This window comes from Pezoporus flaviventris, unplaced genomic scaffold (genome assembly GCF_033815535.1).
Source record: "Pezoporus flaviventris isolate CSIRO_AGI_PZ_B2104156 unplaced genomic scaffold, CSIRO_AGI_Pfla_v1 ptg000040l, whole genome shotgun sequence".
NCBI classification, from domain to species: Eukaryota; Metazoa; Chordata; class Aves; order Psittaciformes; family Psittacidae; genus Pezoporus; species Pezoporus flaviventris.
Window position 1 is genome coordinate 1,211,594 of NW_026892588.1, and position 17,569 is coordinate 1,229,162.

The 17,569-nt window shown below is 44.6% G+C and overlaps 2 protein-coding genes across 2 annotated transcripts in view; one reads left to right on the top strand and one right to left on the bottom strand.

Annotated features, from left to right (window-relative positions):
* PLEKHB2 (pleckstrin homology domain containing B2) overlaps positions 1–17,569 on the bottom strand; it is a 476,827-nt gene that overhangs the window by 336,239 nt on the left and 123,019 nt on the right. The window lies entirely within an intron of this gene.
* GPR148 (G protein-coupled receptor 148) lies at positions 9,345–11,509 on the top strand. Its single transcript, XM_061465388.1, has one exon. The coding sequence runs from the start codon at positions 10,122–10,124 to the stop codon at positions 11,178–11,180; it is 1,059 nt and encodes a 352-aa protein (XP_061321372.1). The 5' UTR covers positions 9,345–10,121; the 3' UTR covers positions 11,181–11,509.

Sequence of the window (17,569 nt, forward strand, 5' to 3'; positions counted from 1 at the left end):
TGAGAAATCAGAGCAGCTAAGTCTCAACAAGGCATCCAGCTCAAGTTAATTAAAATAGGAAAGTCATACTGTGGCGCCAAGGGAAATAGTAAAAGCACGGATGGGGAGATTTGATTGCTTACTGAGGATTAGTGTGGTTAGTGCAGAGGTCTTAGAAGGACAAAGGGACAATCTGGACAACCTCAAAGCTGGAACCAGAAGCTGAGAAGAGGTGTGGGCATGTGGATTGCAGATAAAATAAATTTCAGAGTCAATATTAGTATGAATTTGTGAAGGAAAACACAAGCTTTAGGGTTAACCCAACTTTTTTGTAATTATGGGAGCTAAGTCTGGGGAAAAGGGTGCCTGTACACAGTCATGGTTCATCGTGTTTATGCTCATACTGTAGTAGAGCCAAATCCAGGCCAGATCTGTTTAACAAAAGGTTATCCTGAGCCAAACTGTTCCCATTCCAAGCCATGTGGCCCATCTTTTGCGGTGTTACAAGGTAGATGTGGTTCCAAGTGCACCTCAGCACAGCAAGTGGGTCTTGGAGGTGCCGGTCACAACTCTGCTGTGGTCCAGTAGGAAGAACCTGTCTGCTCTGGCATGGAGGCGGAAGAACTCCATGGAGCACAGGACGAGGTGTTAGTAGATTTTCTGTGCTGCTCACAGCAGCCATAATACCCTAATGTCCAGTCCCCACAAAAGGCTCTCTTCCTCTGCACATCCTCTCATACTGGGCTTAATTCCTGCATGGATTTGAATGCATGGTACATAGGCTTATAGCATTTCTTGCTGTCTTCACTGGAATTGTGTGAAGACACAGGAGGCCTGGGCTGATCTGCCCCTAGGACAGGATTTGCACAGAAGAGACCTTCACTCCATCCTACACACACCCCCAAAATACCCCTCACCCAACCAAATGAAATAGCTCAAGGCAGGCATGGAATTCCCCTGAGAAGAGGAAAGTGATTCCCTGGAGGCAGAAAAAAAATAATCCAGGGCACATGAAAATGGCGAAAAAATTCCAGATTTAAAATTCCTTAGAAAAGTAAGTAAGTTGCACAAGTGTAGGAACGTATTTCTTCCTGCTCTTCAGCAGACTAGATGCTGCCTGACCTCTGGCTGGCTCTCTGTCAGGTTAGAGATCTTCTTATGCCTAAACAAAGAACACAGGCTGCCTGTTCCTAAGGCTACACTATTAACTGGGAACAAAACCACAAAATTAATTAGTAGTTCAGAGCTGCTTTTGTTGGGCCTCTTGCTGGAAATCAGTCCTGATTATGCACACATTACCAGTGAAGATGGTCATTTATAGCATGCTAAAAGCAGAAAGGACAGTAAGAAGGGTGGGTAGGAGGAGCGTACCCTCCTCCAGTTCATCTTTCTCTAATCCTGTATCCCAGCAGGCACCCTGTGGGGCTCCAGGGTCCCTATCTTGAGTCTGACAGAGTTAACCTACTGCAGGCTGTTTTCCAACAGGTTGAAAGGCTTTCCTCGGTTGTGGAGAAACTCCCCAGGCTGGTGTTTATTGACAGCTAAGAGGCATAGACCTCTCTATTTTGGGAACAGGAAGGGTGGGCCTGGGAATCTTGCCAGTAAACAGTTTGGGGTTTAGCCTTAGGGGCCCTCTCACCTTCCTCTGGTTGGGCCTTACATGCCATTTGTCTCACTTCAGGGCTGAGGTCATTTCTGCTGTAGTATTTTTAGCGAGGCATCAAGGTGAGACGCTGTGAAACCGAATGCAGAGCACGTGCCTGGCAGCTCCTGTGTCAGCCCAAGCACACAGAGGAGTTTTAAGAACGTGGTCTATGTGCAACACCCGAAATACTGGTCCTGCAGATTTGAGGCTACAGGAGCAGAGGGGCTTTCCATTATACTGCTCAGGCTGCCAACAGCAGAAACAGCCTCAGATGCATGTTTGTTTTGCCTACAGTAGGGTTCAGTGATGTGTATCAGAAACTGTCTCACAGAGGGTGTTGATAGGAGCTGAAGTGGTTCAGAAATAGGCACTGTAGGAGGCTTGCAGGACAGATAGCTGGGTGTGAAAAGAGGCATTCATCTCATTTTTGCCATCACTTCCATCCCTAATAGCAGGTAGGAGAGAGAAATAAGTAGAGAAACAGCCTCAGAAATTGATGTGGAAGAAACTGGCATGGTATTTGGCCGGAAATGAAGAGACAGTGGCTGGGGTTGAAGTGGTGTCCTGGGGGACGGCGCACGTAATCCCACAACTGCTGTGCTAGAGCTGTAGCTGGCACTGATGGAACAGTGCTGGTTTGAATACAGCTTGGGCAAGATCCAAAACCAAGAGAATATGGTGAGCTTCTCAGGGAAGCCAATTGTTTGGAAGGGGAAGGACTAATGAGGCAGCTAAGTATACTGGAGTGATCAACAGGCACATCTGATCGTGTGCACTTTCAGGACTTCCAGGAATGAGAGCTGCACAGTGGTGTGTGCCCCTGAACTGCTTCAGAGCATCGCTGGGGGACTTCAGTGAGAGACTGCAGTTCTGATCTGGTTCTACTTACAGTTTGTTAGAATAGCTCATTAAAATGGGTTGCTAATTCATTTAAGTTTTCTTCTTCTATATGCTGCAGTTTTGTGCATCTTTACATCCTTCTTAGGTGCAATCCATTGTGCTGGGCTGGCACCAGAATATTTCCTTTGGAGCAAGAAACTGGTGCTTATAGGAGGGAAGAACAGCTCAATTAAAAGTACCTAGTAATTCCTGAGGAAATGCTAAGAAGGGGTTAGAAAAATGGTTTGTTTTCTAGTCACTCCCACTAGCTTTAAATATAATGAACTCTTAGAGGATGGGCATTTGCTGTGGATAGATGAGCTATATCTGAGCTACCTGGAGGCAGTTTGGAGTTGGCTACCATGCTGGTAGGTAGCACTGCTTATGAAAGCATAGACAGACTGAAAAGAGGGTGTGGTATGTTGGCTCTGAAACAAGACTCAGGAGATGAAACTCTCATTCCTGGCTCTGCTGCTGCTTTTCAGTTGGATTTGTGTTAAATTGCTGAACATGCACCTGGCCTCAGTTCTTCACCAGGTACCATTGTATCTTTGTTCACAGAGCCTTTGTTGCCTCTAGGTGATGCTGAGGTCAATAGCAAAAGAAAAGAGAGGATATATTTTCTCTGGTGCTCCTCACACACATGCTTTAATGAACTGGATTTTGTATTGGAGAAGAAAGAAACAAATAATTAAGCTAGAAATAAACCTGGCTGCGTTTAGTGAAGATCTCAGCTTGCTGGCTGCCTTGGCAGTGTTCTCTGCCTCAGTCCCTCCCTGTTTGTGAGAAGTTCTGGGTGCGCCAGGGGGTGATGTGCCCTCTGCTGTGTGCTTGTGGATGTTGCCAGGAGAGAGAGGCTGAAGTGGGTTTACATAGCCTAGTAAGTGGTAGTGGTGTCTAGAAACAACAGTATCTCTTTTCAAGTTGGGAGCATTTGTGTTCCCACATGTGTATTCCTCTGCCCTCCCTAGCACTGCTTTCCTTCCATGAAGTCTGAATCTCGTGTGAGAGGACAGCGTATTGCCATGGAAATGACTAGGAGCAGCACAAAGCTGCTGATGAGAGGACAAGGCAGAGTGAGGGCTCATGTGGAGAAAATCTATTTTTTAAGCACCTGTGCTGGCTAAGTAACAAAGGAGCTGCTGGGAAGGGACAGCAGAGCTTGTGAATGGCACTGTGTATGCAACCCACGGCATATCCCTCACTCGGCTAATGAGAGATGGTGACTCTAATTCAGCACATGCTGGCAGTTAATCTCTGCCATATGGCGGCTGCGCCTGGCACCTGCTTCATCAGTGTGAGATAAGGTCAGCATCTCCCTGTGGGCAGAGGTATTTCAGAGAATCGATGTTGTTTCATTATCTCTGGCACCCAGGGACCACTGCCGTTCCTAGGGATAGCGCTGGGAACTGGGAAGGAGCATCCTAACTTTGGCAGTGAGGCTCCTTCCTCCCCAGGTTGGTGCTGTGCCTTGTGGCTGTCCATGCCTGTACAGATTGTATCCATTCATTCACAGCCTGTCATCAAGAGGCATGAATAGGAAGAGATAACATGTATTTTATTTTGCACTGTATTTTTCCTTCCTTTTCTGTTTGCACTCTGCTTCTAGTGTGTTTCCTTCCATCTTGATTCCTATATTGTCTTTGTTGTAACAGTGTACAGCTGTGGCTGGGGTCCTCCTCTCTGCTGCATCACTATTAAAGCCTCTGCCTGTCTGCCTCTATACGCTAACCTGTCTTCTCTACCCTTTTTTCCTTCCATCTCCATTTTGGTATCTCATTTTAACTTGCACTTTACACTCTCCAGCCATCTGTCTCCCTTCTCATCAAATCATCCTCCAAGGAAATCCCATGTTAAATCTCTCCTGTACTGCCTGGCTTTATACATGAGAGAAAACGTGTTAAGACAGGGACATATCCAGGTAACTTGTGCTTTTCCCTGCCTGTTCTTCCTAGGTGATGTTAGAGATCATTGCTGGTGAGACAGGACAGAGACATACAATCTTTGGTGCCAGCCACAACCAGAAAAACAGTCTGGGATGCAAGGATGCTCTTAGGAGATTGGTTGATATATGTAGCCCCCCCATTTGAAAAGCTTTCTCTCAGGAAAGGAAGTTTCTTCCTGGCTTTAAAAAGGAGTCGAGGAGCCCTAAATTCAGGTGTGTATTTCTAGTTCTGTTCATGGGTCTGCGCAATACTAAATATGGATTTAATCTCTTCTGATAGCTGCAAAATCTTCACGTAAGAGTGATATATTATTGTTAGTTATCTAAAGGCCTTTGATTCTGCAGTTCGCTCCTGTTAATGCCAGTGTTGGATAGTGTTTGAAATTTCTGACAGGTTCCTCCTTACAAAGTAAACTGCTTTAGGAAGGAAAGTAAGTATTTTAAAAATAGGCCTTAGTTAGTAGGCTTTCTCCTCCATTTTCACAAATGCATTGCTATAAAATGTAGGTAGGCAGGATAAATCACAAAATCTAAGAAACAGCCTGGGATGGGTTCTCTTGTCCCTTGAATCTGTCCATAAATGATCGTAAATGTAAAGTAGCATCTGTTTGCTATAAATCCCTTGTCACATCTGCAGCTTGTGAGCTGTGAGCAGCACATGAAAACATGTTAGTGAATGAATCACACAGATCCTTTCAGCATGAAAGAGGCACTGTGGCAGAAGAGGAAAACCTGGTTTGCTTTTCCTGGCCAGGCTCAGGAAATGAGGGTGAGTTCTGAGAGCTGCAGATCACAGCAGTCAAGGCTAAGCAGTGCCCTGCAGGAAAGTAGGTGGTGTATGGGACTTACGGGCACTTTTTTTTTTCCTCAAGTTGTGTTACTTTTCAAACCTTTTGTTGAAATATTTGGCAAATATTCCAGAATTCTTCTGACATCCAGCTGAATTCTCAGTGTTGCACCTGCAAGGCCGATTTGGTCCTAAATTTATCCTTGGCTTTGTGATCACTACAGCCTGATGCTATTTGGAATTAGAAGAAGTGATTCAGGGTTTTAATGCAAAGTCCTCCCAGTTGCTTTCTCAATATCCTCTCTTTTGTTTGGGAGCCTCATCAGAATGTCCTCAAACCAGCACTTTTTAATCCCTGTTTTCTTTCATTTCAGGTTGCATTTGACCTTTAAAGTCATTGCAATCTGAGTTTAGTTTTCACACCCATTTCTTGACTTCCTTAACTTCAGTTGCTATGCCTGATTTGTGAACTTTGTACAATTACAAGAGCAATGTGTATGTGTCTTATCTATAGCAAATAACAAGCAAAGCACTGAACAGTTCTAGTTCTGGAGCCAAGTGGAGATAAGATAGCTGAGGCATGGAGGTTGGGATGGTAGGACTAGCACAGTCAAGCTGTACCTGGCCCCTGCGGGTGCTGACCCTGAAGGGGTTTGCAGGAGAGTTTTGAGGGGGTCTTAAAGGTTTAGACAAGAAGTAATTTTTTAATTGTCTTTCTATTTAAAGGAGAAGAGAGAGGGAAAGCTCAACCAGAACAGTTAAGCAGTTCTAATGACTTGGTCTTTGTACTGATAGCGGCTCATTTTTCCCAGAGTGAGAACATGGATACAGGTCATTAGGACTGGTTCTCCCTGCCCTGCTGGGAGGAGTTGGCCTGCTCATGGGCACGTGGCTGTTCACAGCTGGAAGAACTTTACCAGCAAATGACATGCCTTCTGGATCTGAGTCCAGAAGGGGGGCATTCATGGAAGGAAGTGGAAGAAACTACAATAGCACATGAAGGCTCCTGAGGTCATGGCTCTGTTAACTAAACATGGCTGGAAATACCCCCATGAAACAGCATGCCAATGAATATGTTGATTTGTTGGACCTAACTGTCTCATCCAGAACACTTCTGTTCAGGGAGCTGGTAGTGGACTCTGAGGCAGCCTTTCTGCAGTGCTCCCCCTGGGCTCCTGGTCAGACAGATCAGTCTCTGGGGCAGACCCATAGCAGAGAATCATTTTGTAGGGTAGGACCTGTGAGTGATGCTGGAATAGGCAGCCATGTCAAAGTCTCAATGCTGATGATGAGACAGTGATGTGATGGCACCAGGGAACAGCAGAGGTGAACGTGAACACACTTCCTCTGCATATCTCCTCCTAACACAGGCTCTGGGGATGAAGGACTGGGAAAATTGTAGCATTATTCTGGTTGGTTTCCCTTTCCTCTATAGTGCTTCCCTGTTGAATTGATTATACCTAACTCCTTGTGATTTAGGAAGCTTCCTTATCTGTGTATAAAGTGAAGTTCATACCAACTGCTGTAAGACAGTAATATTTCTGACCTTTTCTGTTCAATTTGACAATACCTGTTTGTAGTCCGTAACTGAATATAATGTAGTACAGTTGCTGCTGCGTGTGTTCCGTATGGCTGAATGATTGCTTTCTTCCATTTCTCAAACTCAACAGATATCTAAGTTTTCAGTGGGATGTTGATTGAGGCAGAAAGAGTAAAGTAATTAACAGTGTATGATTCAGATTGAAAATCAATATAGACTATATGGAACTAGAAGAGGGTCTGCTAATACTGTAGGTCTGACTCAGCAAGATATGTAAAAAGTGCATCCACTTAACATAAATGTAGCAGGTACCATTTAAAATAATCAATAACTAGAGCATTAGGGCCAGGATTACAGGAAATTGCAGGAGAGTCATTGAGGTTGGCACCACAAAACATGGAACACAGAGACATATGGGCAAAGAACTAAGTTCAGTATCCTCAGGAGTGGTCTTCAGAGCTGCCAGCCCTTGCAGATGGTCCAGATGTGGAAAAGCCTCCTAAGCTTACGAAAATGAAGAGACAGAAACCAGATGTTCTCTAGAAGCAACCTGTTTTGGGTGTATATCAGTGTGCCAAGACACCAACCTTCACAATTTTTAAGTATAGCAGAACTATACTGAACAGTTATAAGCCCTTGTGGAAATCTGAGATGAGTGGGTTTGTCTGGACTCGCCCAGGTCTGATGGGGTTTAATCTGTCTTCCAGTTATTTGCTGTTTTCCATTTGTGTAAAACCAAAGCCTTCCTGCATTCCTAAAACACAGTACACAGTTAAAGCTGAACTAGTTCATGCCATAGGGCTTACTCTGCCATCCGCAGGCTGTGGCAGATGAATAATTGATGGCTGTGAATCTATAATGTCTCATAGGCTCTGTGGTGGCTCTGCATGCAAACTAAACAAGAGAGTCATGAGCTACTTTGCATTTGTCATAAAGGTGTCATGAGCTGAGAGTGAACCTGCTACTCTCAGCTACTGCAGAACAAGTAGGATTGTACCTTTGCTTACCTTTCCCATTGCTTGCCTTATATTATTCACATTTACACTTACATGGGCATAGAATTGGATTTTTAAGAGGTGGTTCAGTTGAAGGTTATTGGAGTTACCACTTTGCTTTGCACCTTTCAGCAGTGAGGATGTCAATGTTTGTCACCCTCCAATATGTAGCTGGGACTTCTACCTTACAATAACCAGTTCTTTTATCCAAGAAGAAGGCATAGCTTTGCTATAAGGATGTTGTTTTTAGGAATCAGGAGAAAAATGAGTAAAAAAAAAAAAAGAGCTATTTGTTAACTGAACAACTGCATGTAAACAACAGGCCCTTGAGATATATGTATCTGCAGAACTATAGTGCCGTGTAACATCAGTCTGTGAAGTACTTGGCTGCATTAGACACTCCTGTACATGCCAGCAGGTCCTTGTATATAGTATTTGCATTTATTTTTCTATCAGCCAAAAGTGTGCAGTTGAGATGACAATGAACTATTTCGTTTGTTCACATTTAATCCTAACCAGCTGTGATTTTCTGTGGGAAGGAATGAATCTGCCTATTGGTAGGACATCCTTGGAATGCCATGAGCTGGGAGGCAGCAAACACTTCCACCATTAACAGAGGTCTGTAGTTTTGGCTGGAAGTGATTTGCACACACGTGAGTTTTCATGGCTTCCCTTCCATTTTACATTAGTAGTATAGTTCAACAGTTTGGGTATTTGAGTGCTGCTGTTTACTTAAGGTATTAACTGTGTTGGGACTCATTGATAGATGCAGGGCATGATCCTGAAGCCAAATGCGTGATTGCATCAGTATTGTTCACATACTTTTCAGTGGATGAAGTATTGCACGAGCAAAAATAATCACATCTCTTTTGCCTAGGCAGGCACCATACCAACTGGAATGCTGTGCTTAAAATTATCATGGGTTTTTCCTTCTATCCCTTTGTTCCAGATGGTGCAGCCTGTCAAACTGTCTTAACACACAGTTCCATGAGTGCCAAATGCCAGTGTGTAAGGAAATGAAATCTGCATGAGATTTGGTGACTGATGCTGAGTTTCATAAGCAGTCTGCTTTGTTACTTGGCATGCCTTGAGACAGCACGTCCAAGGCACAGCACGTCCAAGGCACAGCACGACTTTCTGTGGGGTGAGACTTTGCACTGGCTCCCTGGGAAGAAAGCATGTTGCACTGGTACATGCTGGTAGTGCTGGGGAAATCAGGAATACAATGCTGCCATGTTCAGTAAGGAGTTGAATTCGCTGTGCTCTCGTAGCATCAGTAGTAAAATCCGTATTACCTGACAAGGGAAGGAAAATCATACGTGAAACAACAGTTAAAGTTGACCATGCTGGTGAATGTGGGAGGTCCTGGAAGGCTTGTCAGGGCTGCCAAAAAGATTGTCTGAACTTGGACACTTATTTATTTAAGTGCCTGGAAGAACTCCAAAAGTTCCTTCTCCACAGTCTGGATCCTTCACAATTCTCTCATTGCACCCCCAGCTCTGACATTGAGATCTGATAGTAAAAGCACTGCAGTGCAGTAGCATGCTGGCCAGTAGTCCAAGAATTGGTCTCCAAATAGATGTTGGAAATGCCAAGTCTGCTGTAGGGTATGATGGTACATTATAGTGTATGGCACTCATCCCGGACAATTCACAGATTGACTGTCTGTCTGCAATAGACGAGAATTCAGTATGTGTATATCATGCACTTAAAAAGGCACAGGAAGGCTTGTCATCTATAAATAACATGATTTGATTCACTGAAGCAAAATGATATCTATAAATAAGGTAATTTTATTCACTAGAGCCATTGTGATACAATTTTACAATGTGACTGAGAGCCATTTTTATTGATCACTTCAATTGTGGTGTTGCATACAAATTGGTGTAATACATCACCCAATCACATTTATGACTCCCCTACATCAGTACACATGGAATGTTGTTCTGTATCACTGGATATTTGTTTAGCCAAGCTAATACCTCATCTGCCTCATTGCTGTGATAATGTGATGGAAACAAACTCAAAAATGACCAACCTCTACACTGCCTCTTCTGATCCAAGAGCTAGCTGAGGGATTTAGACCTTTTTAAACCACACAAAGATTCATTCTCTTTTCTAAACATTGGATTTTGCAGGAATTAAATAAAATCTCCACTTTAGGCAAGAACATCTTTTGCCACCACAGAATTTACTTACAAGTTTCAACTTTCTGTTCTTGAGAAGAGCTGGTAGAATTTGCTACAGAAATCACTTTGCTTCCGTGGGCTTTTTGTATCATTTGCCTTTCTAAGGACGCGGTGTAGAAGATCTTGCTTTCTCCAAGTCAATTATCCAAAACTCCTAAGGAAATGAACTTCTCTGGTACTGCTTTAGTAAAGAGAGTGAATGCAACTGCATACTGCCACTGGGAGACAGAGTTCAACACCTCCTCAAATTCGGATGATGCTTCTTTGTACTATTTGCTGGATGAATGGTCTCTCTCCCTATCAGGCACAAACATGAAGATGTTTCTAATCCCTCCAGTTGTCTGCCTTATGGCAGGTGTCCTCATCATTCCTACCATCTTGTCTGTAATCTTCTCTAGGTTTAGTATCCGCCGGGAAACAAGGTACATGCTGCTGGGTAACGCTTTGCTTTTCGATCTGATCTACCTGTTGTTCTACACCGTGTCATCTGCTCTCAATGCAGCACATGTACCTCTCCCCAAGGAAGCTTGTGTTCTCTTACTGTTTTTGCTGGCAGTGGCTTACTGTGGAGGACTGTTCACAGCTGCTGCAATAGTCTTGGACACATACATAGCTGTCCTGTTTCCCTTGCGCTACGTTGCTATTTTGCCTCCTTCCCGAACTAAAAAAGTTATTGTATTACTATGGGTGTGTGCTGGGGCTTTCCCTGGGATTTTCTTCTTGGTGCTATTGAGTACTCGCAGCTTTGTGCCCTGTGCCCTGGAAATGTGCTCGGTTCCAGTCATATTAATATTAACTCCACATGGGACTGACGCTGTAAAACTCTGTTTCTGGCTTTCTACCATGGTTATCTTTCTCTGCCTGGCTCTGATATTTTGCTGCTATGTTACTCTGTATTTTAAAACGAAACAATCAGGTATATGGGAGAGCATCTGCTCCAGAGCCAGTGTAACGTTCTTAATGCACAACACTGTCTTATTTTTTTACTTCTTCCCACTCATGGCCCTATTTGTAGAGTCATTCTTGTGTGTTAATGTTGTCGTCAAACTGAGGGTAGGAGTCTGGGTCTCCCTGACAGTCTGCAATGTCCTGATGATTCTGCCTAAAGTTTTGTTCCCTTTTCTGTATGGACTTCGGTACAGAGAGATCTCAGCATCTCTGAAATCCATTGTCAGAAGAGAGCATCTTCGCCTGGTGTTACCTGCTCCATCACCATTCTGAGCCAACACAGAGCACAGCCACAGGAGAAGGAGCTGTCCTCACCTTGTTAGCGTGCAAGCCTGATGGAACTCAGCTTCTGAAGAAGTAATCTAAAGAAGAGGTTATCGGTTCACGTCAGAGAAGACGTGGGTTGATCACTCTGCCTCCTTGGTGCCAGAAGACCCCCAGATATCTCATTCCATCACAGCTGAGAATACAGTGAATGTTACCGTAGACAAAGTTCTAAGCTTTGTTCTGATGTGGGAAGGCAGTATTTTTTGGAGGAGATACTGAATCAAGACCATTTTCACCCACCTGTGTCAGATGCCCTTCCGGAAAATAGGCGGTGCAAAGCAAAGGGGGTAACCACAGGTCTATTGACAGCATCACCTACAGCAGAGAGACTCCTTAACCAAGCGTGCTAGGAACAGAACAGCTATTTCTTTCACTTGCACTTGCAAGGTTGATAGCCAATGTCCTGTTCTTTAAAAGATAAACCCAGAAGTGCTTCTGGAAACTACTGCACTCAGCAGAACACTGTGCTTCATCTTGTGCAGTGTGCTGGCATAATATCTGCCTTATGGATTCTGACTGACAACTGGCAAAACACTGACTTCTTATAAAATCTCAGTTTGATGGGAAGTCACCTTTGATCAGTATCTGCTGGGCAGCCCAGCAGATGATGGTGTGTGGGGGAGTAACAGGGATAAATGTGTTGCTCAGTGAGGGAGGACAAGCTTGAAGCAGTAGGTGGCAGTAGGTGCAGGGTGCAGGCGGGTGGCTGTGGGCACCCTGGGTCATCCCAGAGCCCTGGCTCCCTCCCTGCTGGGCCCATGCTGATGCAAGCAGGCCAAGGCTGAGTCCAGCTGGGCAGAGGTGTACCCAAAGGCATGACCTGAGATGAGGCACTAAGCATAAACACTGCTTCTGAGTCCCCACAGAGGCATCTCCCAGTTCTGGCTCACATCTCTAGCTGCCTGATCCCAAATTATCCCTCCATATCAGAGCTCATGTTGGGTATCTGCCAGCAAACCCCATGGAAGGTCAGGAGGAGAGGTGGCAGAGCCTGTTGATGTACTGAGGGGCAAGAAAGATGATACCTTGTTAAGAGCCTTTTAGGTTTTCCAGATCAGCCACCTATCTACAGAAGATGAGTGAAACATACGTCTGATCTTTAAAGATGCCAGAATTTCATTAGACATAGACATCAGTGTGGGAAATGTAAACTGCAGTGCCATTCCTTGGACTTGAGAAAAGTTTTTATTTCTATAAATAGTATTTTTAGAATGTTACTTTTGTACAAAACATGTATTGGACTTTTTAAAAAAAAAAAAAGGCATTAGAAAATGGTCCTTGATTTCACCCTGTGCAATATTTCCTTGTGTGCAGACTCTCTCCACCTTCTGTTTGCTTAAAGCAATATACAGAAAGTGCTGAATGTGGATTTGGGATATTTCACACTCATATGAAGAATGTGAGTCAGGAGGAAAGTGGTGTTTGGTTGCACTAGATGTTTCTTTGGCTGTGAAGCCTGTTTGAGATGTTCCTGCTGACCTCCTCCTCTCCTCATTCCCAAACTGCTCATTGCTCACCTTACATTGCAGTGTCTGCTCTGTCCAGTTTGCTGATACAACTACTTGTGGGGTTGCAGGTTAAAAATACCCCTCCAAAGACAAGTGGTGCTGTTTTAGTTTTGACCAAGATGATCCCAGGGAGCTGTTTTAGAGGATGTTCTGCAAACAGCTGTGTCAGCACAACTGAGGGGGTAACAAATTCCAGTTCAGAGGTGGAAATGAGCAGGGACATCTTGGAGGCTCTGCTGCTAAGGTACACTTACAAAGTAAGAGCATCTCTAAGGTAAAGCTGTTGCGAGTAAACTTTAACATTGCACATTTGTTTAATTATGGTTCTGTGCTCCTCAGTCCTCTTCAATAAAACAAATAGGACCTAGAGGTTGCTTTTTACTGGCTGCTTTTATTTTTCTCTAAGATGAATGTACCATTGACATATGCCACACAAGGTATGTTTGCGTGAAGACTTTATGACAGGGCTCTTGCATAACACTGAGAAGGATGGAGAGAATGTCTGTATAGTGGATCGGATGCTTTCTGATAAATCCCTTTAGCATGTGGTATGACCAAGACTGGAAGAGATACCTGCAGCTCACCAGGCTACTCATACCCTGGCCCAAATCTTTATGCCAATGCCCATTGACAAAGATGCCGATAACTTCCAGGTTGTTTTGTCCATGCAGGTTCTTTCAAGCTTTGTTACCTGAAGTTACCTATATTGTAAATTTTCATGCTAAGTAGTAAAGATAGCCATGTAAATGGTGTAAAGTAAGGTAGTTCTGTATACAGCCATCAGTGACTTTGAATAGCGGCAGGTTAATAGTACTTGATCTTCCTGCTAGCATCCCTCAGTTATGAAGTTAATCTCCAGGACAGACTCAGGTAGGATTACATTGCCAATTCTATAATTCTTACAAACACATCCCCTGGATATGTTTAGAGGCAACTAGAAGTTTAATGACATAAAGAACGATGCTGAAAGAGGAAATTGTGGCAAATTTATGTATGTATGAAATCAGTCGACAGTGGTATCATAAGGACCAGGCAAACAAAACACTGCTTTGTGGAAATAGCCTTCTAAGAAAGATGAATAAAATAATCTTATTTATGTCCTTGAAATTGTGGTGTTTGAAAAATGGGTGTTTGCCTTGAAAAGATACAGCCCAGAAACTTGAAAAGTTTGCAGCCCAGAAAGGCAACTGTATCCTGGGCTGCATCAAAAGGAGAGTGACCAGCAGGTCGAAGGAGGTGATCCTGCCCTTTACTCTGCTCTTGTGAGACCTCACCTGGAGTATTGTGTGCAGTTCTGGTGTCCTCAACATAAAAAGGACATGGAACTGCTGGAACAAGTCCAGAGGAGGGCCACGAGGATGATCAGGGGACTGGAGCACCTCCCGCATGAAGACAGGCTGAGGAAGTTGGGGCTGTTCAGCCTGGAGAAGAGAAGGCTGCGTGGAGACTTCATAGCAGCCTTCCAGTATCTGAAGGGGGCCTATAGAGATGCTGGGGAGGGAGTGTTCATTAGAGACTGTAGTGACAGGACAAGGGGTAACAGGTTAAAACTTAAACAGGGGAAGTTTAGGTTGGGTATAAGAAGGAAATTCTTTCCTGTTAGGGTGGTGAGGCACTGGAATGGGTTGCCCAGGGAGGTTGTGAATGCGCCATCCCTGGCAGTGTTCAGGACCAGGTTGGACGAAGCCTTGGGTGATATGGCTTAGTGTGAGGTGTCCCTGCCCACGGCAGGGGGGTTGGAGCTAGATGATCTTAAGGTCCTTTCCAACCCCAGCTATTCTATGATTCTAGTTGAGCTGAAATGAGTAAACTAAAATGTAATTCTAAAAAGGTCATCTGCATTGCGAGTTGGTATTTTGTTTAACATCAGATGGTAAGTTTTTCTTGAGTGATTGCTTGTAGACAACTCCTTCGCATGGAGTATTACTGCATTGTTTGGTACAAAAGCAGTATGTTACAGCATGCCTAGAAGAAACACACCCTTCACAGGAATCATTTGCAAATGGATTTCGCCAGTGTATCTGAATAGGGCCAAAAGAATCACCAGGATGTCATAAGTACCAGGTTGCTATAATTCTGTTCATAAATGTCTTGACTTTGTCTTACATCTTCTTAGGCTTCTTTATTCGCCAGAACCTCGTGGCTGTAGTGATCAGCAGTTTTGTAAGGACGTCTGTCTCCACAAAAGCTCTGGAAATTCAAACTGAGACTATTTGCTGTAGCCCAGCTATCAATCTCTCCCAGGTCACATAAGTGAACTTCTTGAATGTCACTGTGCCTCTAGCATTTTAATTTGGAGTGAAATGGAGAGCAGTTGACTTTAACATGTGATTTGGCAGCTGGGGGCAGTAATCCTTTAATGAATTGCAATAGCATGAATCACTAAAGGTATTCAAAATTAGAGCCTAAATATATTCCTGGTCGGTTTTCCCCCTCTTTTCTTCTGCCAACATTGTTGTTTTGTTCACCACTGCTCTCTTCCCTCTCTCAGCTGGATTTACAGGGCAGTTGACTGCTGTCTGTAACCTGCAGACTGAAGGGAGTCAGACCTGCATTCCAGGGGCTGGGGCTGTGCCATATAGCACTGGAGAAATAGATCTGCAGTGAGGTCTGTGCCTCACGTAAGATCAGTTTCAGGATCACAAGATACCGCGACTCTCCAGACAAACAAGCACATGGCTTTGGATTTGGGACTTAGTCCATTTGCAACTATTTGAGTAATTATTTGGTTAAACTAATTAACCTCCTGCAGTTTTAGTAATTTAATATTAATGGAGAGTCTACTTCTGCTCCATCAACTGGCTGTGGCATTTTCTGAGGGAGGTTTAATACAGTAATAGTTCAGAAGAAAAATGGCACTTGCCTGGTTGCCCTGGAGGTAGCTCAGAGAATGGCTCTGAACTGACAGAGGGGAGATTTAGATTAATGATTAGGCAGAAGTTCTTCCCTGTGAGGGTGCTGAGGCGCTGGCACAGGGTACCCAGAGAAGCTGTGGCTGCCCCATCCCTGGCAGTGTTCAAGGCCAGGTTGGACACAGGGGCTTGGAGCAACCTGGTCCAGTGGAAGGTGTCCCTGCTTATGGCAGGGGGTTGGAACTGGATGAGTTTTAAGGTCCCTTCCAACCCAAACCCATCTGGGATTCTGATTCTGTGAACCTTGGGACCATGTCCCAGCAATGAGGAACAGCACCATCTGCCCTTGGGACAGGTCACGCAGCTCCCACAGGGAGTTCTCTGCTTCGCTAGTCCCTGGTTTTGTACACCAAGATACTACCTGTCTTTTGGACAGAAACTGTGATTGTGGCCATTCCCTGTGGGAGGTGGGTATGAATGACAGATGAGAGAGCCCCTGACAGGAAAAGGAAATTACAAGTTTCCTTGAAACTTGATTTCTGCTGTCTCCTGTCTCCACCCCTACCTCACTGCTGTTAACTGAGGGCACAGCATGGCCCTCATTCCTGCCATTTTTTCACAAAGCATCGTGATTTTTGGTATCTTCATAAAACTGCTGACACTGAATGTTTTTGGTTTTCAATATGCTTCTAGCCCTTCAGATTGCAACGTGAATCTGAAAGGTACAGAGAGCAGGAGGGGAACAAAAACAACTCTTTCAGCAGCTGCTATTAAAACATCAGAACTTTTGAGACTCATGATTTAGGAGAGGGAAGGGAGCCAAGTTGTGGTTCTGCTGTTTCATGTTTGTCAGTGAGGGATGGTCCGGCATGTGCTTGCCCAGGGTCCGCAGGTCTGGCTGGGGAAGCATCACAGGAGAGACAAGGACAGAGTTAAGGATTTGTATTTGGAAGTTTGTTTGGACAACGTTTTGTCCAACTCAGTGGATTATTTTTCTCCAGAGAAAAAAAACAAGTTTTATTGCTGACATCATGGGGAGAGAATCAGCAACCAACTTCTGAGGGCTACTGATAGTTAGGATGATGCCCAGTAGGAGGAACTGATTAGCTTCAGCAGCCACTATTAGTGGTGAAGATACAGAAATGCAGCTCCTCAAATGGAAAGGGAAACCTTCCCTATTCATCCACCTTCTGTCCCAGCTGAGTACTGCTGCCCAGCTCAAAGGTGCTGTTCTTCACAGAAACCTTTTGAAACAGGATGCTCCTTTTAGCGGGCATCTCTTCATGTCCTCTTCAGTGGGGTGGGATGGAAGCCGGAGGGGTGCTGCACCCTGGAAAGCAATGGGAACATGAAGAAGGAAGGGGGCCCTTTACAAACAGTTGAGAAGGAAGGACTGTGGGAAAACTCCAGTAAGAAAATGTGGGCTTGGCTGGAATTACAGAAGTGAGTTTCAAAGGGTGGAGTAAATTGCAGAAGAGAGGATTTCTTCCAGTCTTCCTGAGGGAAAGACATAGTGGGGACCTGCTGGGGAGCATGGACCTACCCCTGAGCTGCATCTGCCCTGCTCATGTGACATTGCAGCAGACAGACCCTGCCATACCCCAGAGCCCTCTGGCATTAATGTGCTGAAATTCAGGAGCCCATGTTGTTTTCTCAGCCCAGCATGAAAGAAATATGATTTCTAACACTGTATAAGGCAAAAGGAGACATTTCAGAGAGGGGGAGAGGCTGGAAGGAGTCACTGCTCTCTGCTTGCACAGATTTGTTTTGCACAGTGTTTTCTGTCTTGATTTAATGGTGAGTTGGCTCTTTCCAGCAACTGGGCAGGGGAGGAGGGACGGGAATGTGTTCCCAACCTTCAGCCAAGAGTGTCCCAGAGCGTACGGGGCGTGACCTCTTCAGTGTTTGTTTTCCTTTCTCTACAACTGACCCAGATGCTGGGACCTGAGATTCGTGCCCTCCTGGCCTGTTGAAC

Excerpts from the sequence above, each read along its gene's own strand:
- GPR148 (XM_061465388.1), top strand. The coding sequence starts at position 10,122 with ATGAACTTCTCTGGTACTGCTTTAGTAAAGAGAGTGAATGCAACTGCA.